Source organism: Vidua macroura, chromosome 11 (assembly GCF_024509145.1).
Source record: "Vidua macroura isolate BioBank_ID:100142 chromosome 11, ASM2450914v1, whole genome shotgun sequence".
NCBI classification, from domain to species: domain Eukaryota; kingdom Metazoa; phylum Chordata; class Aves; order Passeriformes; family Viduidae; genus Vidua; species Vidua macroura.
The window spans coordinates 12,930,515-12,952,470 of record NC_071581.1 but is presented as its reverse complement, the minus strand read 5'-3'; the positions used below and the strand labels follow the sequence as shown (position 1 = coordinate 12,952,470).

The 21,956-nt window shown below is 46.0% G+C and overlaps 1 protein-coding gene and 1 long non-coding RNA gene across 4 annotated transcripts; one reads left to right on the top strand and one right to left on the bottom strand.

The window, feature by feature from the left end:
* Nucleotides 1-593: 593 nt before the first annotated feature.
* On the bottom strand, nucleotides 594-4,339 carry IRX5 (iroquois homeobox 5). Its single transcript, XM_053987549.1, has 3 exons — nucleotides 3,927-4,339; nucleotides 2,275-2,680; nucleotides 594-2,021 (listed from the first exon to the last, which is right to left on the bottom strand). The coding sequence occupies exons 1-3, from the start codon at nucleotides 4,173-4,175 to the stop codon at nucleotides 1,255-1,257; spliced, it is 1,422 nt and encodes a 473-aa protein (XP_053843524.1). The 5' UTR covers nucleotides 4,176-4,339; the 3' UTR covers nucleotides 594-1,254.
* Nucleotides 4,340-5,546: 1,207 nt separating this feature from the next.
* On the top strand, nucleotides 5,547-21,046 carry LOC128812900 (uncharacterized). Of its 3 annotated transcripts, XR_008438874.1 has the most exons (8): nucleotides 5,547-6,371; nucleotides 6,983-7,038; nucleotides 7,506-7,631; nucleotides 11,227-11,319; nucleotides 12,047-12,211; nucleotides 12,418-12,549; nucleotides 18,704-18,836; nucleotides 19,724-21,046. It is a non-coding gene; the product is annotated as an uncharacterized LOC128812900 (long non-coding RNA). The 3 variants fall into 3 exon arrangements; XR_008438872.1 differs by lacking the exon at nucleotides 18,704-18,836 and having other exon boundaries at nucleotides 5,553-6,371; XR_008438873.1 differs by lacking the exons at nucleotides 11,227-11,319; nucleotides 18,704-18,836 and having other exon boundaries at nucleotides 5,557-6,371.
* The last annotated feature ends 910 nt before the right edge of the window (nucleotides 21,047-21,956 follow it).

The following is a 21,956-nucleotide window of genomic DNA, read 5'->3' as shown; positions in this document are numbered from 1 at the left end:
GGCCCCGCCGGGACCGCCCCAAGCCGCGGGCCGGGGGCAGCGGTGCTGCGCGCCGGGGCTGGGGAGCGGGGGAAGGGAAAGGGGCCGCGGCGGCCCCCGCCGCACCGAGCGCCTTTGCCCGTGCAGTCGGCGGCCCCGGCTGCCGCCGCAGCACCGCTGCTGCAGCGACGCGGGCTAAATCTGGCAGAAAATCGAACTCATTAGCAAAGTTCACCAGCTGATTGCTTTGCATAAAACACGACACTGATTGGAAGTAATTAGGTTAAAAGATGGGACTGCGCTTCGATTTGGTGTTTCTAACAAGTGCTTTTGTGCGTGGCCTGATTTAAGCCTTCACCTCTGGGAACACAGCGTCCCTCCCGCACCCGGCCCCGTCCCGCTACCGCCGCCGCTCGCCTCTCCTGGCCCCGCGGGCGGCTCTCGCCTCCGGAGCCCCCCGACCTTTTAAAAATTTCCTGCCACTTCCAAAAAGGCTTCAGGTACTACTGTGAGGTCCTAAATGGAGACCCACGTCTGTTTTCAGACATGCTTTTATTTTTCCGCAGCTATGCACATATCTCCCCGTTGCAAAAAGAGAGTGGTTTTGATTCTGTTAAAAATCTCTTTTAATTAAATATTTGCATTTTACAAAGGCGGCTGCAGGTTTGGGGTTTTTTAAATCTAATACGTATAACCTATTTCCTTTTTTTTGTCTCGTTTTTGTATTATAGTTTAACTCACACCCAAGGAAAAAAAAAACAATAGGCATAAAAAATTAAATTAAACTTGTATATATATATTTTAAAACTATGAAACAATTCGGAAAAAGACACAGAAATGTATATATTTATATTACGAAAACAACATTAATGCCTGTACAGTTGTCTTGATTTCATAATTTACTTCAAAGATACTGTATTATCAATTTAAATACAAAAAAGCTACATTAAATATACAGAATAAGATTTAATACAAATCTTTCTTCTTTGTGTGTGTGAGAGAGAGCGTGCCACTCGTTTGCTTTTCACTTGCTTAAGACATTTCTGGGTGGTTTCCACCCAGCCATTTCAAATAGACTCTATAAACTTTTGAAGAGGGTGCTGGGAGGGAGGGGGGAGCTGTTTTTTTCTCTGCTTGTTTTGTTTTTCTTTTGGTACTGGAAAAATAACTGCCAAAGCAATTTATTATTTCTCTCAAATAAATTAAAAAAGGAGAAAAAAAAAAAAAAGGAACAAAACCACAGTCCCAGGAGGGGTTAGGGAGGAGAAGCCGGTATTAAATGTTGGACATACCTTTCTTCAGTTCGTAAGGTGAGTCTTTGCAAAGGTCTACTTGGGACTGGCTCCTGATCATTTTAGTGTCTTTAGCCAGGCTCTCGGCTCTGCTGAGGACAGTCTGATTTAATCCATTGAAGTGGGCGCCGGGGGCGGCGGCGGCGGGGCCGCCGGCGGGGTGCCCGTGCAGGGCCCCGAAGGAGCCGTAGTTCGTGTAGCCGGGGTAGAAGGGCGCCGTGTAGTAGAGCGGCCGGGGCAGGACCGCCCCGTTGGGGAAGGGGCACTGCGCGGCCGGCGAGCGCGGCCGCGGTGGCGAGCGGGACGGGCCGCTGCCGCCCAGCACGGCGGGGCCGGGGGGTGCTGCCTCGCCGCCGGCCTCCTTAGCCTTGTCCGCCGAGGTGGCGATCTCGGCCAGCGACCAGAGCTTGGGCTTGGCGAGGGCCGCCTGCTGCGGCGAATGGATGACAGAGGCGCCGGTGGCGGCGGGCAGCAGCGGGTGCAGGTCGGCGGCGTGCGGCGGCCCGGCGGCGGCGGAGGGCGGGCGGTACGGCGGGGGCTCCTCGCCGCCCGCAGGCGGCGGCCCGCGGCCCGCCGGACACGGTCCCAGCGGGGAAGAGCCGGGCGCCTTGTGGGGGACGGGCGGCCCGTCGAGCCGCTCCTCTGCTAGCTCTTTGCAATCCGAGTCGCTAAGGCCGCTCTCGGCCTCCCGGGGGCCGGGGGACTCCTGGAGGCGCTCGCAGCCCGGCGCTGCCTTGGGATCCGCCGCTCCTGGTAGGGGGAGAAAGGACAGGGGTGGGGGGGCAGCTCTCGGTCTCGCCCTGCGCCCCCAAACCCGCCCACCCACTTCGCCGCCCACCCTTCGGTCCCCGCCGTGGCCAGGCTCGCTCCGCTGCCCGCCGGCTCCCCCCGCCCCGGCTGCATGCTCGGGGGAACAGGCCGCCCCGCCAGCGCCGCACCGCACCGGGCCGGGGGCAGCCCCGAGGGCGCGGCCGCGGTGGCCCGGCCGAGCCCGCTGTCCTACCTGTGTCCGGAGTCCCGGGGTCCCCCTTCTCCTCCAGTTTCTGGGGCTCGTCCTCGTCGTTTTTCTCCAGGTCGATGTTTTCCTCTTCCTCTTCGTCCTCGCTGCGGTTTCTTGGGGTCCAGGTCATTTTGTTCTCCTTCTTTAGCCGCCGCCGCGCGTTGGCGAACCAGGTGGAGACCTGGGTGAGGGTCATTTTGGTGATGATGGCCAGCATGATCTTCTCGCCCTTGGTGGGGTAGGGGTTTTTCCGGTGCTCGTTGAGCCAGGCCTTGAGGGTGGCCGTGGCGTCCCGCGTCGCGTTCTTGCGGTACGCGGGGTCCCCGTAGGGGTAGGAGCCGAGCGGCGCCGCGTACGGGTGGTACCCCAGGGAACCGGCCATGCCCGGCGTGTGGTCGTAGGGCGAGCCCTGGGGAGAGAGGGGAGAGCGGCCCGGCGGGGCGAGGTCAGCGGCCGCGGGGCGGCAATGACAGGGCAAAGGTAACGCCAGGGCCTGCCCGCAGTCCCTGCCCCGCGCCCCGCCGCCTCTGCCCCGGTGCCGGGTCCTGCCCGGCTTGTCCCCCGGCTCTTTCCCGGGAGGAAGGGCCCTGGGGGCTCTCTGGGGCCCGTAGTCTCCGACCTCAGGAGACCACCGGCTGCCTGCAGCAATCCAGCGGTTCTCCCCCAAATGCAGGAGAGGAAAAGCAAGTGGGCAGCGTGGCGTGGGGGTGGACAGCGGCAGGGGAACCGGAGCCTTCCCCCCCAAGCGCTGCGATCGCGGCAGACAACCTGCCGGGCCCAGGCGGCCGGGCGGGCTGGGCCGCTCCTCCCTGCCCAGGGACGGGAGGAGGAAAAAAATAAAAGGAAGAAAAAAAGAGAGAAGAAAAGAAGATAAAAGAGGGGGGAAAAAAAGGGAGGGGGGTAAGAAGGGCAAAAATAAAAAGGCAAAAGAAAAGAAAAGGATACAGAAAAGGGAAAGAAGGAACTGTAAAACTCTGCCCTAAACACTGAGGAGAAGCTGAGCCAAAGTCGCCGGTTTTTGAGGGGAGCTGAGGGGCGTTGGCTGTGGCCGCAGCTCTGCGGTGTGGCTGTCCCGCACTCGGACTGGCCCCGCGGTGCCCCGCGGGCGCGCACGGCGGCGCAGTGCCCTACCTTCCCCTTCCCCTTCCCCGCGCAGCCCCGCGGAGCAGCTCGCGGCCATGGGATTAGAGCTCTTCAATATTTAAGCCCAATTATCGCCGTGCAGGGGAAAGTTGCCTGGATTTACCACCCGGATTTCTCCCATCGTCGACCTGTCCTAAGTTCATTCCCTTTTCAATCACAACGAGCTAATTGTTGCAGAATTATGATTGTGATTGGTGTTGTTTATACATTTTTTTTTTTTTTTTAAAGGGAATGAAACCGGTCCCCGCCTGCCCTGGTCCTGCTCACCCGGGCCGTGCCGGCGGCTCCCCCCGCGCCCGGCCCTGCCCGCCGCTGCCGCCAGCAACAGTGTGAGGCAGGGCACGGCGGCGATGCGGGAAAGTTGGGCAGCGAGGCGGGGAGCCGCGGTCCCTTTTGTCCCCGAGATCTCAAAAATAAAATGGGAACAAAAAGCAGGCCCGTGAGGGGGGGACAGGCGCCCACGGGATGCCGTCGTGCCCGGCGCGGTGTCGGCTGCCCGCGGCTGCTCTTACCACGTAGGAAGTGAAGGCGGCGGCGGCGGCGGCGGCCGGGTCGGTGCCGTACTGGAGGTGCGAGTTGTAACCCGGAGAAGGGGCGGTAAAGGCGGTAGATCCGGCATAAGGGGAAAAAGCGGAGCCCGAAGAAGATCTCCCAAGTTCATCGGTCCTGGGTCCGGAGATCACGCTGGTGCTGTACGCCGGGCAGGAATAGAGAGCCAAGGACGCTGACGGCTGGTACAAGTAACCCTGAGGATACGACATGGCCAGGCGCGCACATATACCCGGGAGCCCAAGGCGCCGGGAGGGAGCCGCCGCGCTGCCGGGTTGGGGCGGCTGCGGCCGGGGCTTCGCGGGCGCCTCTCCGCCCTCGCCAGCTGGGCAGAGGCGGCACCTTGCTCTGCGCCGGGGCTGCTGCTCCGCTTTCGCCTGCAGCGGGGCACCGCTTCCTCCTTTTTCTCCCCCCCTTGCTTTCCCCTCTTTCCCTCCCCCCCTCCTCTCTTTCTCTCTCTCTCTCCTCCTTGCACTGGGGGGCTTTTTTTTTTCCCCTTCCTCCTCGCTCTCGCTTTCCGAAGGGTCCTGCCAAGATGCTAAGTTGGAAATTGCAGCTCCTGACGCCTTCAGCACGGCCCGGCGAGGCTCCTCCTTCGCGGGGTGTTGTCAGTGGAAGGACTGGCAGGACCCCGCTGGGCTGCCGCGGCCGGGCCCAACCAGCGGGAGGGCTCCGCGCTTCCCTGGCCCTCCCCAGCGCTCAGAGGCTCAAGTGCGCCGGCTCCTGGATTGCAGTCACCTCCGAGCCATTTAAGATCAGCTCCAACTTTCTGCATGTGCTAAATACCGTGCGGAGCCGCGTTGCGCCGGAATGCAAGCCAATCAGTATATGAAAAAAAAATAGATCTTTAATAAGATTTATTAGCGGCCCGGCTCCCCCTCTTCACAGCCACCCCTCCTCGTGCTCTCTGCCCCTGCCCCTCCCTCCGCTAAATCATTGGAGGTGGGATATGCGGCGGACTGGTGGTGCTGTTAGTTTTGATTTTCTTAACAAAAAAGGAGTATTTCGTCGGGGAAGAGCTGCAGCCCTGTCCCTGGGCTGCTCGGCCGGTCCCTCCCGCGGGCAGGGGCCACCCCGCCACCGGACCTGTTGCGGCGGCTGTGCGGGCGGAGCGGCGGCGGGGGTCCGGCCAGGAGCGGGGATCAGCTTCGCGGAGGGCTCGGATTTAGTCTTTCCCAGCGCCGGCCGCAGGAGACGGGCGATCCGGAGGGGAGCGGAGGGGGCTGAGATGGGTCCGCAGACACCGCTCAGAACGAGGGTTTGCCCGCGGATCTAAGGAACGCACCGGGTATCCTCCCCCCGCCCTCGGCTCATTGAAGGGTCGAGGCGAAAGCAGATTAAAACCATATGAACCGGGATAAATCCCTGCCGATCAGAAGATGTAATCTCCTGTGATTCCACCAGATATATTTCCCAATAGAAACATATCCCGATTTATTCCCTTTTCGCATTTTTTTTTTTTCCTTGCGGTTGAGGAAAGGAGCTGCTCCAGCGGCCGCGGATTCCCGGCCATCGGGATCTGCCGTACCTTTCTTGGTCGAGGGAGGGGGGGGATAGCATAAGATTTATATTTTCAGAATTTATTTTATTTTGTAACTTTTGCATTTCCCGACCCTAATGCTCTCGCCGCGCTCCCCTGCGGGACGTACGCGGAGACGCAAGGAGCAGGGGTGTGTTTTAAATCGGGCAGGCCGGGGCAGGAGCTCCCCGTGTCGCCGTGGAGGCGACACCGACGCCGCCCCGCTTTCTCCGTCCCTCCCTCCCTCTCAGGGCTCCGTCCCGGCGGCAGCATCCACAGCCCCCCAGCCGGGCGCAGGCTGGGACTTGCCGAGCGGCCGCGCTGCAGGGCCGGGGCTGGGCGGGAAGGGCGCTGTCCCCGCTGTCTCTGGGGGCCACGCGGCAGGACCGAGGCCGGCGGGGCGGGCGCTCTCGGTCGTACAGCAGAGTCACCCACCGTCCCCTGCCCTGCCCTGCACTACAGTACCCATCAGGCCGCGGCCCCGCCAGGCACGCCCCCGGCCGTCCCGGCGCATGACTGGCTGTTCCCCCGCCGGCGGCGGGCGCTCCGCTTCTTCCACGGGCCCGCGGACCTGTCCCTCAGCGCGGGGTGTGGAGGGGCGGTGGCAGCACGGGCGCGGTTGCGGCGGAGTCCGGAGGCGGCGCTGACAGGACGGCGCGCGGAGGCGCTGCGGGCCGCGGCTGCAGCCCCCGGCCCGGAGCAGCCCGGCTGCGCTGAGCCCGGCCCGGCCCGGCCCGGAGCAGCCCGGCTGCGCTGAGCCCGGCCCGGCCCGGCCCGGAGCAGCCCGGCTGCGCTGAGCCCGGCCCGGCCCGGCCCGGAGCAGCCCGGCTGCGCTGAGCCCGGCCCGGCCCGGAATAGCCCGGCCCGGCCCGGCCCGGCCCGGCCCGAGGTGAGGGAGCGGGGCCCGCGGAGCCGCTCGGGCGCTCGGTGGCGGCGCTGCCCCGCCGCGGGGCGCCCCCTGACGGGCGGCGCGGTTCGGCCCCGGCCCCGCGCTGGTCCCGGCAGCGCCGGGCGGGACCGGCGGGGCCACGCCGGGATCGGCTCCTCCTCGGCGCTGCTGCTGAGCCGCGCTCGGTCTGGCCGTTCCCTCCTCTATCCTCTTGCATTCCCCTCGCCCCCCGTTTTGTTTTTTAAATTTAATTTTTTAATGTGCGTTGTGCGGAATTTCGTCTCTTTAAACTCCATGTGGTTCTGCCCCGGTAAACGGGACGCGTCCATCCCCGGCTCGCACGCTCCCTTACATGCTCAATCCACACAGGTGTGCACTTTCATCAGTTTTCGACTGCACGATGTCACCGGTATTTGTCCCCGGCTTCATTATAGCGATCGCTCTGGAGCACTGCATTTCTTTCTCCACTCGAAAGCTCTTCTGTCATAATCCTCTGACAATCCCCCTTGTTCGGGGAGTGAGATATCATCTGGTCAAGTTTTATACATTTAACATTCATTTTATATGTGAGTAGAATAACTAACTGCTTTTCCGTGCTCCTTTCTTTGTAGGAAGAAGCAGAAGTTTTAACCATCTTCCCATGGCATCTGACTTTTTTGAAGAGGAGGTAAGGTTAACGTCATGTAAAATTACCCTCTTTATTTCTGATGTTCCACTAATCTTTCTTCTGTAGGCATGCATTTTGGAAACTGGTGAGTTCATGCATACTTTCATGCCTTGCAAACATAATACCAGAGCTGATTAATAAACGGTAGTGATAGGACTCTTATGCTGTCAGGATTGTAAGTGCCTATCAAGCTGACATTCTCACTACATTATGCCACTATTATATTCTTTGCAGTTTTAAAAGAACTGTAGATAATTATTCAAGATATTGAAACATTTAGTTTATAGTTCTATTGCTGTGGTTGTCACCTTCACTTTATATCAAATTTGAGACTCATTTCTTAAGGATGTCTCTATTTTCTGCTTTATTTGCACATTGATAGCTTTACTGAATGACTAGTCATAGCAACTTTTCCTCTGATAGCAGCATATTAAAATGTGAAAGCCTAAGACTAATCTGCTTTGCAGGACTTTTCAACCACTTGATGGAAGGGAAATAAGAAGTTTGTTTCATGACTTATGTCGTTCATCAGTGCTGTTAACAAACGTGGGGCTTGAGGATACATTTGCTGCTTCTCTGCATTTTTGCTAAAGGTACGTGCATTTGAAGGTATGGACGAGTTCTTGGTATTAGGACTTTGTGTATTTTGCAGCTGCCAATGAAACTATAACAGTGCAGGTTGATATTAAAATTCTGGACTTCGTATATTTTTCTCATAATTTTTGGGGAGATAAATTGTTAATGCAACAGAAAAAAACCACTTGCCCTTAAAATCTTATTTAACAGTGGAAAAGATTTACAGGCTGGCTGTGCATTGTTCACATTATTTAAATTTAGGCATGTGAATTTAGATTCAGCTTCTATAAATAAATAATTAAAATCCCTGTTTTTATAGCCTTCAGTCTGATAGGTTGGTCCTGCAAAGCTGTTAAAAGGGTCTTTGGCTAGTTTAGTAGTTGGACTCCAGTAGGGTTTTCGGTATGAGAGGAACAAGGATTTAAGATGACTGCACAAAATGTGACCCAAAATATAGCAACATTTGAATTTGCATATTTGTCTTTTCTACACTGGTTTCTTTTGCATGATTTCATTTAACTTGTGCAAACAGGGTACAGCATAAAATGACTTAATAAATCAGTGCATGAATGTACAGTAGGGATCAGCTGAGAATATTTTCTTTCTGGGAGAAACAAATGGAAAGAGGCAGAATGATCCTGAAAGTAACAGCAAACTATAGTTTAAAAGTACAGCTATTGATAGGCTCTAACTGTAAGTGGTTTGGTTCCAGGTGGCTTATAGTGAATGGAGTTAAACTTGGCTATCTTGAATATGATACACTTTAATTTAATTAATTTAATAGCTACTTTCTGTTGAAACTTTAAAATCTAACGATCCTGTTTTTATTGCAGTCTTTAAAGATCTAATCGTTCTTCTGTGTGTCTGAGATGTAAAACTTAGTACAAGGAGAGGCAACAGATTGGTTCCGTCATACGATTTTGTTGGGTTTTTTTGAGAGTACTTAAAAGATTATGATGGATAATGCTGTCTTGCCAAAGAATGCCGACACAGGTGTTCATCATTATCTTAATTAAGATCCTGAGAAAATGTCATCTTTCGGCATGAATTATGAAGGGAGATGCATTAGGAGATCATTTCAACTTTTTTTTTTCTTTTTACAGGGGTAGATGAGAAGGAGGTTGTTTTCTCAAAACCTTTTTGATATTTCTTTATCAGAATAGCTGACCTTAGACACTGAATTTGTTTCTCCAGTTCAATTTGGGACAATATTACCAAGAGATCTGTATGTAATGCTAAAGGGAATCCTCTTAGAGAAAAAAAAATTAAAAGTAATTCCCCTACAAGATACCCTGTTTCATTTAAAGCTGTTCTATTAAAAAAAATAATAAACCTGTGAGACTCGGATGGTAGTGGAAATTGCTGCTGGAAACATCTGATAAGAAATGTTTCATACAGTATATTTTAAAGTATTAACAACTCATAAGAGAAAAATAAATAGACGTGAATATTTGTTTTTGTAATTAGGCACAAAGAGAAAAATCTCTTTCTCATCTTTGCACAACCATAGAAGTAAAACTAATTAGTGTGCAAAGAGGAGGGAGGGGCCTGTGTCTTTCTAAGTTAAATCAATACATTATTAACTGGGCAAGAGCTAAAAAACCACATGTAAAATATTTGCTGTAAAACTTAGGGGCCCTTTCCTGCAGACACTGCTGCTGCTTCCCTCAGGTACAGTGCTGGGAGTTCCAGGTCAGGCAGTGCAGTGGAAGAGCCAGTGTTTTGTGGCTCTTAGCCTGGGTAAAGGGGGAGCTCTCTGAGCAAGACACTCTCAGCTGCTCTGTTGTTTCTTCTTCCTGCACTTCCTTTGCCTGAGATGCTCCTTGTTCACACTCTATGTGTTTGTGGTCTGAGAGCAAAGTGTAAACTCGTGAACACCTAGAATTACTCTTCTGTGCTAGCATTTGGGTATTAGGTAGCTTAGAGTTTTGCTTTTCTCTCCAAGCCTTTCTATTTTAAATCACTTATTGTCTGCTAAAAGAAGCCTGATTATCAGTTCCAGGTTTGTTTTTTTTTTTTAATAAAAAATTGCTTCAGCAGCCTTTTTATTATGTGGAATAAAATACAGAAGTGCAGCTGACACATCTTTCAAGCATCTAAATATTATACTGAGCATGCAACTCCAAAAATCTTGACAGTGTCGTGGGAGAAGCTGGAACTGTATTTCAGTTTTCTTGAAGTTTCCTGTAATTTACTTAAATGGCATTATTTGCTTGAATTTGTTGGCATAGTATGGACTAAGTTAAGAATGTCTTTAGGATTTATTTTACTTACAGACATATGCAGAAAATAGACTCTGAGTGAAAAATTAAAAACTGCTTTCTTTCATGTCTAAAATAAGTTTTTCACTTAAAGCAAGCCACATCTACTGTTAGTTGGCTCTTACAGCAAATGAGCAGCAGCTCAGTGGTAAGGGTGGCTGTGGCTCCCTGTGCTGTTTTATGGGATGTACATGAGCCCATAGCTTCCCTCATGGTGGCAAATTCTCTTTTGCCTGCAGGTGCTGCAGCATGGTGAGAGCTCCTGTAGCTGGAATCTGGCCTTCAGTGTGGGTGTTAGAGATGAGTGTCTTTATAGCAGTGTTGTGTTCCAAAGATTTTGTGCTTTATCTATTTTACTTACATATATTTGCAGTCCTTATGACTGGTGTTTGCAGGAGCTTAGCAGTACCTCTCTGAGGAGAAACATGAAGCCAGGTAGCCTTTCTGGCCTTACACCCAAGGAATTCTTTTTAACATTTCATAATTTCTGGGGTTTCATTAACATTAGAGCTTCTTAGTCTGTATTCCTTAATGTGGGTCATGCAGATGTAGATGATTCTTGAAGCTGTTTTTACAGATTAAAGTGAATGTATTTGTAGAAGCAGCATATTTTTTTTCTTTTTTTTTATTATTAAATCATTGCTTGAGGAGAAAAACAAACCAGTTGGACCTTTCAAGGTGAATATGGATCACCATAAGAGAGTTTACTGTACTAATAAACATGTGACTGATTACTCTCCTGCTCTTCCCGAAGGAGATGCACCTTTCTGAGCAATTTATTTTTTCCCCACAGAGCAAAAATGAGCTTTTTCGTCTTGTATGCACATACTTTTCACAGTATTTTTTAGCATTTCTAGTGTAGATGAAGAACACAGCATTTACCTCTGAAATATTCTCTGCTGACATCTACAGAAATTTTCATGCCCTTCAGATTTAATTTTGAGTAAAGTAATGCATGGTGTAATATGTAGGTCCTGTGTTTTCAATTAAGCTGTATTAGGTAACTATGCTTTTCTTTCATATCCCATAGCAAAGTATCAATACCCAGATGGCAATGTGCTGGGATAAAAGATAGCTACAGGCTTGGCTGCTACTGTAAAGCCAAGAACAAACATTTTAGCCCGTGTGATAAATAAAACCCAGGTTGAGACTCTCGGCGTATTGGAGTTGCACTAAATAATTCTACAGTGCTGTTTATTACTGGTTTCATTGGATAATATGCAGCTGTAAAACCTGCTTGAAGCTTTTATTAAGAATACTCTGTCATTATAAAAAGGTGCCTACAACTTCTTTATGATATTGGCAGTGCAGGAATTGCTTTGTTCATGCTGACTTTCTGGCTTTTATCTAGGAAGGACCTTGCTGTCTCCCAGCTCCTGTGGGCATTAGGTTTCATGAATGTCTCTGAGGAAGAGGACAGCTCTGTAGAGCCTAAGTTTCAAAAGTAATTTTAAAAGTATTTTTTTCCTTTATGCTTTTTCTTAACTTTATCGCAGTATTTAATTTATTGCTTCAGTTAAAGTTCAGCTGATATTCCCTGTAGTATACACTGTGCTACTGTGTCCCTAAGTAAAACGTAAGCTGAGGTCATCCAGGTAGTTCTTTGAGAGGAGGCTGCAGAAGGGTGGAGAGACTTTTAGACTGGCTGAGAAAGGATGGGGAAACTTAATAGCAGTCAAGGGGCTAGACCTGGGTTTATTTTCTCCTTGCATTTCTGGCACATCCTATGGCCTAGATTTGTTCATGTAACCTTTGCCTCAGTTTACCTAACAGGAACTCTGCTTGTCTCAGAAATGTTCAGATGTAAATTGGTGTCCATGCTCATATAAATGTTGTGCTTTTGAGCAAGTGATTAATGCTGTTACTGTTTCATTAGCTAAATGCCATTAACCTGCCCCGTTCCTCAGATCTTTGATTTCCATAGGCACCTGTTTGTGGTGCACCTCTTGGAACATGCAGGATTGAGCACCATCCAGTGGGATGTGGCGCTAACATAGTGTCTGTGGGATTTAACAAACATACTGGATCAATGGGTAGAGAAACCCTTGCATTGCTCAGTCTGTAGTCCTTGTTTGTCAGAGAAACATGCTGTCTGAATTAGTGACAAACACTGTATTTTTGTTCCATCCCCCATTCTCCGTATGTCCCTTTTTTTTTTTTTGTCTTTCTAGATCGAACCCGAGAGAGAAACAGTGAGATGCACAGTGGGGAAAATGAACCCAGCAGTCCGTCCTATCCTGTACCTGCCTGAATATGGAAAGAGACCTAGTACAAAGCCAGAATGCAGCTGGGCTTGCAATATTTTTAACCATATTAAGTCCTGTTCAGAGTTAATGGTAAGTAATCTGCTATGAGTATGATATGATTCATTAAGCAAAGCATTGGAGCAGGGGCACTTTCCTTTGTGGTGTTGGGTTCAGTCACTTACAAAATGCAGAACTAATGTTTCCAGATACATCAACTTTATTCCCATTTCTGTTGAGAAAATTGCATAGTGCATGTAATAAGTATGTTGCTTTCTTTCTGTTTTTGTTCTCTCCAGATGAGCTCAGTGAGATGGTCTCAGCAATGTTGAAGAAGGGAAGGACAGAACTGGAAGGCAGGAGCTGTTTCAAAGCAGGATTCTTCACCTTTCTGTAATGCCCAAACATGAAGACTTTATAAACTTCATTAGGTAAAGTATTGCTAATAGTGTCATATCAATAATGTTGCATGATGTAATATGGCATTGCTATATTGTTTAGTGATCATGTGGAGCTGCATTAAATAAATGAACATATTCCAGTGACTTAAATGAACATTATGAGTGAGAGCAGTAAATGGAGAAGGTGGGTACTAGAGGAAATGCTAGTAGCTTTTTTAAAGCCAGTGTCTTTCTTTTTTTCAGCTTTTTTCATAACCAGTAGTGCTTTTGTTTCTTGATAAAGATGGAAAAAAAAAACCCATCTTTTCATTCAAGAAATTGAATCTAGTTCAACTTCTTAACCAGAAAGACTTCACAGTCCCACTAGCTGTTAGAGCATCTTAATGCTTTGTCCAGCAGGAAATTGCACTCATGGTGCTGACCTATTAACATCTGTAGTGCAGCAGCATGTGCTGCTCTTGCTCCTCAGGGCTTGTGAAATGTCTGCTGTGGCACAGCCCTCTGTGACCTCTTGCACTGAAGGATGGAATTTGTGAGTCCTTTTCTGTCTGGAGCTTGTGGGAGCTCGCTCCTGAGCCAAATAGTTCTGAAATACTGCAAAAAAAGATCTGACAGTGTTGTCTGGGAGATGTGACTGACTTAATTATTATTAACATTTATTAAGTGCCTTACAATGGAGTGGAAGAGCCATTGCCTTCCTTTTTACAAATAGGAGAACTGGCATGTAGGGAAGAATGAATCTCTTCTATCTTCTGCAATTCTTGACCCACCTAATTAGGTGATTGTCACAAGAAATGAGAAGCTGGCTCAGGGGAATGGCACTGGGGGAAGCTGCCGACACGTTCTGTGCGCGCCGCGCTTCCCTCACACAATGGCTTAGCGTGGGCTTCCCTCTCTGTGTCCCTGGGCCAGGGAGGAGATGTAAAGGGGCTGAGGAGCCTGAGGCTGTCTATTGGATAGCTTCATTATAGATCTCAGCCAGGGAAAAAGTGGGGAAGTGCTACTCGTTTATAGGAGCTACTCTGGTTTTTAGCAATTCCTCACCCACTGCCTCCTCCCGCTTCCTTTCGCTTTCCTTTCCCCACAATAAGCTGATTTTCTTCATGGCTGATATTTACACTTAGTTAGACTCTAAGGCACTAACTGCTTCTTCTAATCTAAGACTTCAGTTTCTTTTTTTTTTTTTTTAATAATTTATTTTGCTGAGAAAGGGAATCTGTCCAGCTGCTACAAACAATAGTGGTTTTGATGTATATCAATAAAGAGTTAGAGATGTATGTTTTCCAAGTAGAAGATAAAGAGATTTAAAGCCTGCTTTAAAGGAAGGCAGACCTTGGAGAGGTTTACTTAGATGTACAATATGCCCTATTCTTTCATTTTTAAAAACAGCATTAAGGGTTTTTTTTCAATAAAAGAGAAAATAATTTTCTCTTTTTGGTTGCATTTTTTTCTTAGTCTCACAGTTGCAAGATAAATATTCAGAATTAGGAGTTGCTAAGGTTAATGTGATTAAAATGAGTATGTGATAACGGGCTCTGCACATCAAAGATTAAGAGCTCAAATTATAGACTCCAGAGGGAAACATACCATGAGCATTTGTAAATTTTGTTTGTGCAAAAAATGCAGGCTTAGGCCTGTGGTTGCAGTTGCATGACAGTTTTATCCTGTTTTATCTGCAGAGAATTCTTACAAACACTGTAGTATTGGGGTGAAAATGTAGTGAGGTGGAGGGACAAATGAGGAAATAATTTTGGTCTAAACATTAGTGTTACTCTATAAAAGTAGTTTTACACAATTTATTCACATTTATAAAGGTCAGTTTCTAGTATTCTGAGTGCAGTATTTAATTCTTTATGTATAAATTGATCTTTTATACAGATGTAATTCTATATACAACATTTAATCTTTGAATGCAAGTTGAAAATATATTAGCAATTAATTTATGTAGGTTATGACTTTCTTTCCCATGTACTTTGCAGTGGTTCCTACCCTAAAGTGTGTGCTTAATGAAAATTAGATGTGAAATGTAATATGTAGAGGACAAAGAAGCATTGAAATCCTTATTGCTCTTAAAAAGACAATGGTACCTCAGATAATTCTCCTTTCTTAATCTCTTAAGAATTTGATGCATAATTCTGTTATGAGCAATTTGGAGTGAATAAAATATTTTTAGGAGTTGTATTAGTACCAGATATTATTTCTCACCTTATATGAAGCACAGTTTGGTTTTAAAATTTAAAATGCTTTGCATTTTGAGAGGCTAATTTATAGGCAGTCTTCCACTGAGAAGGAAAAGCACCTTAGACATTTGCAGAGGGGCAAGCCTTGTTATATCTGTGAAATTTGTTAATGTTACCACCATTGAAATAAAGTGTTTATTTACATAACAGCAGTGGCATTTCTCCTCCTCTTCCTTGTGGTTTTGTCCAACTAGATGTTATGAGTGGCAGTTGCAGTGACTGCTAAGTGTTTAAATGATGACACCATTATGTGAGGTGATTTTGAAATGAGAGATTCCAGCCAAGAATTACATCTGCTCTCATCTCCTTCAAATCATACTCTCTGGCTGTGCAGATTATGATTGATTTGTTTGTGACAGATTGCAGGAAACAGTCATTGATTTTTCAATATTTTACCTTAAAATTATTTACAGTTGTAACCAAGGGGAGGTATTTCCATGGGCTGTCAGCCCCTGAAAGACTGGGATAATATTCCCTGCTCCCTGACAAGACAAATTACCCGTAATGAGTGCAGTAGCTGAAGGGTATACTTTTATTTTAAAATATGTCAATAACCCAGTGACTAAACGAATATTGATTCAGCATAATGAAGCCTGAGTAATGTGAAAATGAGCTCTTCAAGGAGCATGGTAAAGACTTTCTTTTTAGCTTGTAGCAAGAAGCTTTTCATTCTTTACTGTTAGGTAGTTGAAATGTGCAATCTTAAACAAGTCATCCTTAAACATTGGTAATATGTGTAGTAATGTAACAAAAGAACTTCAGGGTTTTTTTCTGTTTATTTTTTCTTTTTTTTTCCTCCAAGTTCTTTTTTCTTCAATATGTTCCAGTAGATCAAACGCATAATGAGCAAAATGCAAGTTATCCAGGGCAGAGATAGAATTACTATAGGTGTAAATATCTTTTGCAGTAATATTCTTCAGCTAGCCTAATGGCATTTTTAATGTGGATTCTGAATATGGGCATGGGAATATATCTAAATAAACTGTAGATTTAATTTCATATTATTTACTTTTTGACATACTGATGTGTGTTCTATGTGATCAGTCTAATATTCTTGTCCTTCAACAGTTTAGAATGGTTGGTTTATGAGCACCTAGATATACTGTAGTGTAAAACTTAGTTACCCTAATGCACATTTTTCTTTCCATAGCATATAACACTACATGTTTCTTACCACATGAGAATTCTCAAGCAGTAATTCATTTAAATTACAATAATTTATGCAGTGCCATAGGTGTGGTATGGAAAAGCATCTAATAGAGTAATACTAATGTACTCAATTGTTCAGGGTAAGGATTAGATTAAGGACCATGTTGAGATACAATTTTTCTAAACATTAGACGTATTGAACACTAAAAAAAACCCCACCCTATCATGTGAAAGGATCAATTGGTCATTTGTATTCAAGAGCATTGTGCAACATTGGGAAGGCTCTGCAGAAGCACTGGGTATAAATAGCCGTGTAATCCAGACACAGACAAAAAGATATTTTCTTGGGGTGTTTGTGTGTAATGTGTCAATTATGAAATAATGTCATAGCCAGAAGCATTTAGTGAGCATGTTTGGGCATGAAGACGACTTTTCTTATTTTCTGAGGACTAACTTCAATTGCATCCAACTAGCTTGTGAAAATCTTCAGAAGGATGTTTTCCTATCAGCACACAGGTGATTTTTTTTCCAAATGTCATTCCTTTAGCACAGCTAGAAACTATTTCAGGAGGCACTTGAGAACCTGTGGCATTGAGAGTTAAATGGCAACCCTGGAATATATGTTCCTGTTTTTAATTTGCTAGTTTTCAGAAAAAAAGTGTGATGTACGTTTGAGAGGGTTACAACTAAATAATTGTAGTTTTGAGAGGGTTTGTGCATAGCACCTGGGATTTCCAAAATATTGGAAAATTATTAATAAACTGAAATACATAGCTGTGACCAGGAGAATCTGGGGCTCTTGTAAATGTTACAAGAGATCTACAAATGCTACAGTGTTAAACCTTAACTTCCTGCTCAGTGACATTTTACACACTTCAGGTTCTCTGCCTGTTCTTTGTTTCTGTACCTTTTTGTTTCTTTGGCCAACAGCAGGAGATGGAAGGGGAGGATTCTTGTTTGGTAGCTTTCCCACAGTAGCAAGGAAGAGGGAGACTGTTCAGGGCTGGGTGCCAGCTCTGGTGTAGACTGAAGGGCAAATAAATGTTTGTTTTAACAACATCTCCTTTTCCTGAATAACACTGCGTGAGCTCATGGTACCAAACTGAGTAACAGCAGATCTCTGCTTGCAAGCCATTGGCATTTTTCACTTGCAAGACAGGCAACAGCTCTGGCTTTGCTGCCTTTCCCAAAAATGAGTTTGTTTGTTGAATATCTGGCATTCCAGCTGAGGCCTGAACCGTGTGCTTGGCACTAAAGGCAAATGGTGCATTTTTTGCTTTCTGTTTTAATTTGTGGTTGATACTGGAGTTGTCTGATGATGGTGCCTTGGAAGCTCTGCAGTTTATTCATACATCTTTCTATGTTAGAACTGTGACAATCGTTAGTCCACTTTCGGGTGGACTATGGGGGAGAAAATAAAAACCTAAGACAAAAAAAAATCCTAAATAATTAATTGGTTAAAAGTTCTTGTGGCATTTGGGATCTCTCAGGAACAGGACATAAGTCCAATTGCTTTTCAGTTAGGTAAAAGTAGAAAACACTGAAATTAAGATCACGAGTAGAGAACAGAATAATACCATTTGTGGCAGAGATGAGGATATTGGTCAGTCATGAAGGGCTAATATTTAGGGGCTGTATGTCCCTTAGCACTCAGCAACTTGCAAATTTTCACCCATTTCAGTTAATTTCACAGTGAACATAGTGCATCAGTATGTTCTTGTAGTGGGTGGTTTTGTGTAACAATTCAGTTCTTGATTCTATTATGAATAAAGTAGCTACCAAAACCAATGGTGGATTTCTATTTTTTTTTCCTGTTTACTTAGCCTCTATGTTATCTATCTGCTCTACAGACCAGCCAACTAAAACAAGTTTAGTTTAAAGTGAGAGAGGAGAGCATGTTGATGTAGGTGATGGAAACTGTGCTTACTGGCTAAGCCTTCTCCATGCTGCCTCCTTCCCACTGCCAAATTACTTATTTGAAATCTAAGAACTAAGATGTTATGGAATCCAAATCAGAGCAGTCTACAAGTGGGCAGACAGCACTATGTAGAATTTGCTCATCTAAATGTCATGATTACTTGAAACCAATCTTTTGTGCCCTAAACTACACTTTGAAGGTGTTGTTTCTTTTTGTTTAAATTTGTGGGCAAATTATTGCTTTCCCAAAAGCAATTCCATATATGCAAATATTCTATTCTTTTGGAATGACCTTTTATGTATTAAAAGCTGTCAGAAATGCAGATAGTATCTCCAGTCTTTGGTGTGTGGTTTATGGTGAACTGAGAGACTGAGATAACCCTATAAAAATATGTGAGGGATCCAAGATGCTGTGAGAGTAGTCTTGCTTAACTGCAATGGTTAAAAAGGCATGGCTGACTTAATGCATGAGTGTTGAAATCAGTGTCTGGAATTATGGAAACAAGTTGAGAAACATGAACAGAATTGATTGTTGATTGTTTTCCTTTGTAAGAGCTGGGAAAAGATGTATTGTGATTTTCTATGGTTTTTAAAGGCCTTCAGTGTCTTTTTTGTTTTTGTTTTTGTTTTCTTTTGTTAACTTATCTTTTAATATGAAGTGTCATTCCCAAAATGAAGTAGTGTCCTTGGGCTGGTGGCAACAGCTGGAGTTGCAGAATTCATAAATAATTCAGAGAGGGATAAAGGGTAGGGGAATTTTTTTGTCATTTGAATCTTTATTATGTGCACACATTTCATTTTAGATATGGCATCATTTGAATTCATTCAGTATGATGATTGCACTGACCTGTCATATTTATTTTGATGTCCCTTCGAAGGACCATATGCTCTGTCCTCGGCATGAAAATGATGCAAGTTGCAAACTGAAAGGCAGCTCTGTTCCTGTAGGGATGAAGCCCTCACTTCCCGTTGTCACGTCAGTGGATGTACAGCTGCACTGCAGAAGAGAAGGTGGAGTTGTTATGTCAGTGCAGTGACTAAGTGGCAGTGTAGCCTAGCAAAAGGTGGAAAAAAGGGCAAAACCCATTTGCATCAAGGTACTGTATGGCATTGAAAACTCAGCTGTCACTGAGGGCCATTTGGTGTGGGTAGGCTGGCATGTGGAAGGTGGAAAGGATTAAAGCCAGCTAGAAATCTGCCAAAGTGGAGGTGTGCCATGGTGGCTTTAATGTGGGAATACAATTAATTACCCTGTATGTTGGAAGTGGGGTTGCCATGCACACAACCTCCTGGGATTGCATGGGACTTAGTCTGGATATGCAAGGCTCAGAGCTTTTTCTTTGCCCAATCCATGTCCTCCTTTCCTCTTGAAGCTGCTTGCTTAGTCAGAAAAAATTTTGGGTAATGTTTTTTTAGGGGGAACAGGAGAAGGAAATATGCAGTTACAGTTTACCTCTTCACTAATTCTGCTGTAACCATTGCTTCTGGACCTTCATTTATTTCGTTGGTATGTTCCTGTGGTACATTTTCCAGAAGTTACAGGCTCAAGTTCAACCATGTCCCATAAGTAATGAACTGCATGATAATGAGTAATGTCTGGTCCCTATTGGCTAAAGCACTGGCTGGTATTAGCAATTCACAGTTGGTGGATAACAGGGCTCTGTTACCAGGACTTTGTTACTGTTACCTTTGTGGGTAATATTAACACAATAGGATTGCAGCCACCTGGATATTTTCATGGTGTAAGGTGTAACAGGGAGCAGTGATTTGTATGAAGTACATGGTCCACTGTGCCCATGCCAGGGGCAGAAGGAAGCCAATTAGGTGCAGGTTAGTGAAATACAATAACTGGAACCTGTGAATGAGAATAACTGTATGCAAAATTGTTTCTTTTCTAGATCCTGCCATCAATGACTGAGCCTCCCTGAAATCTTCTTATCAGTTACTGCCAAGATGAGAAGGATAACAGGAAGGAGGAGTGCTTAAGTGGCTTTAATGACAGTTAATTTCTTCTATTTATCAAATGACAGGTTGTTTTCTCCTCAAAACTTGATTATCATGACAAGAGGCTTTTGGAAGTCATCTTTGTAAAATAAAACTGACAATTTTTAGGCTACAAAGAGCTGTTGTATCTTTCTATTGAATGTTGTCATGGTAAACTGCTGGAAAGTCTTTATTTTTGAAGTAATTTAACTTGCATACTTCATTCATTTATTTTAATATCTGTTGAATGCCATGTGAAAAGTTTCTTGCCAGAATTCTTTTATTCAATGGAATAGTTATTGTTACAAAGCTCAATTTATTAATGTCTAAATTACTGTTGCTCTAGCCTCCTGCAAAAATGTTTCTTTTTAGTAATTCTTAAACAAATAAGGAATTAATTAGGTTTTCTCCCCTTTGTGTTTTGATCAGCATATTTTCCCTTTCAGTGAAAGTGTCTTCAGTTTTTGGAATGACACAACACAAAGAAAGGTGTTTTGGTTTTTGGGGTTTTTTTTCCCAACAGCACATGTCTTTTGTGCAATGATTTTTTAATATGTACACTGCCATGATACAATTACTGGAAGGAGAGAGAGAAGCTGTTGGGAATGTCATGTTATGCCAAATTAAGAATTATTAGCTCTTACTTTCTGTGCAATCTCTTCGACTAGAACTCGACCTATTGCGTCTGGCGTATACTTTGACTCTAGTGGAACTAATGTGTCCTTGGAGTAGCATTTCAGAGTAACTTCAGATTCATGCTTTTTTCACAAGTCTGCTTTAAACTGCTGGGATTAACTTCAGAGAAGGCGAGAGATACAGGCTCCTTTGTCAGCAGCTGTGCTGGTTAAAGAAGGAGGCTTCATGCACGCTTGCTTGCTCATTCTCTCCCTGCTAGGGAAGCAAACTGAACTGTTTCCCTGAGCACACGCAGACTGACTTCAGCCAAAGTTAATCGTGTTATCAAATATTAGTTATCCAGTGCCCTGGGTCACTTTGATGAAAGGACAGGGCATACACAGACCAGCTGTGCAGACGTCATGTCTGGGAAGGGTGGTGTGCTGACAGGAGTGTTGCTGAGGACTGGCCCTGGTGTGTCGCCTGTTCAGCAGGTGCAGTTACATCCCTTGGATGTGGTAAAAATTTGACGTGTTAGAAAGCTGTGCAGATCTGTCATGCATAATATTCACATTCCAGGGACACCCTGGATAATGCAAAATAAACTTGTGCTCTTTGACTTACTCCTTGTGTGTGCCAGTATGAGGGGAGAGAACTGGTGTGTGTGTGTACACGCCAGACACCTGTTTCAGGAAAATGTATCTGCTCAAGGTGTGGGAATGGTACAAGTGTTTCCATTATCTGGAGAACACACTTCTTACTTTACTCATCAAAGAGGCTGCCTCAGCTAAGACATGCCTCAGGAGAACTGCTTTTGACATGAGCTGCCTTGAGTGGAGAAGGGAGAACACCTCCAGCAGGAGTGGCTGCTGTTGCTTCTCTACAGTGTTGAATCAGTAGATGCTGGATTCTGGTGAGGCATCCAATCTCTTGCTATTCCCTGTGCCAAAATTAGAATGGTATGGATAATCTTTAGTTCTCAAAGACATAGTGAGTAAAAGCAGTGCACTGAACAGCTCCTTCCACACTGACCCTTCTTGTGCAAAGGCCGTGGAGTGTAGGTGCCTTCCTGGAGCCAGCTTGGGCATACAAAGAACAAGAGAAGTGTCAGAAACCTGAGAGCAGCAGCACTATTTGCATCTCCTCTCGGGATGCTGCCAGGTGAAAAGAACACAGTCACAGAAAGGACTGAGCCTCAAGCTCAGGTTGTGTGTAATCCATTATCTTTTATTTGTCCTTAAGGCAAAGGCTGAGGAATATGCAGTGGCCATATTGTACACATGGAAGGGAGGAAAATAAAGTGCCAGGTGTCTGAGGAAGGTGCAGGTGTGGCTCCAGGTGTGAGAGCTGTGCCCTGTTCCAGCAGCCCAGGGTTGAGCCATGGCTGAGCTCTCAGTGCTGGGGTCAGGAGTGATGTGCCTCCCCCAAATGACTGTCACATGTCTCTCCTGACCATGAACTAAGTGCAAATGACCTCCACAGTCATCTGAGCCAGCCCATAATTCATATGACTCTTTTTATCTTAAAATGGAT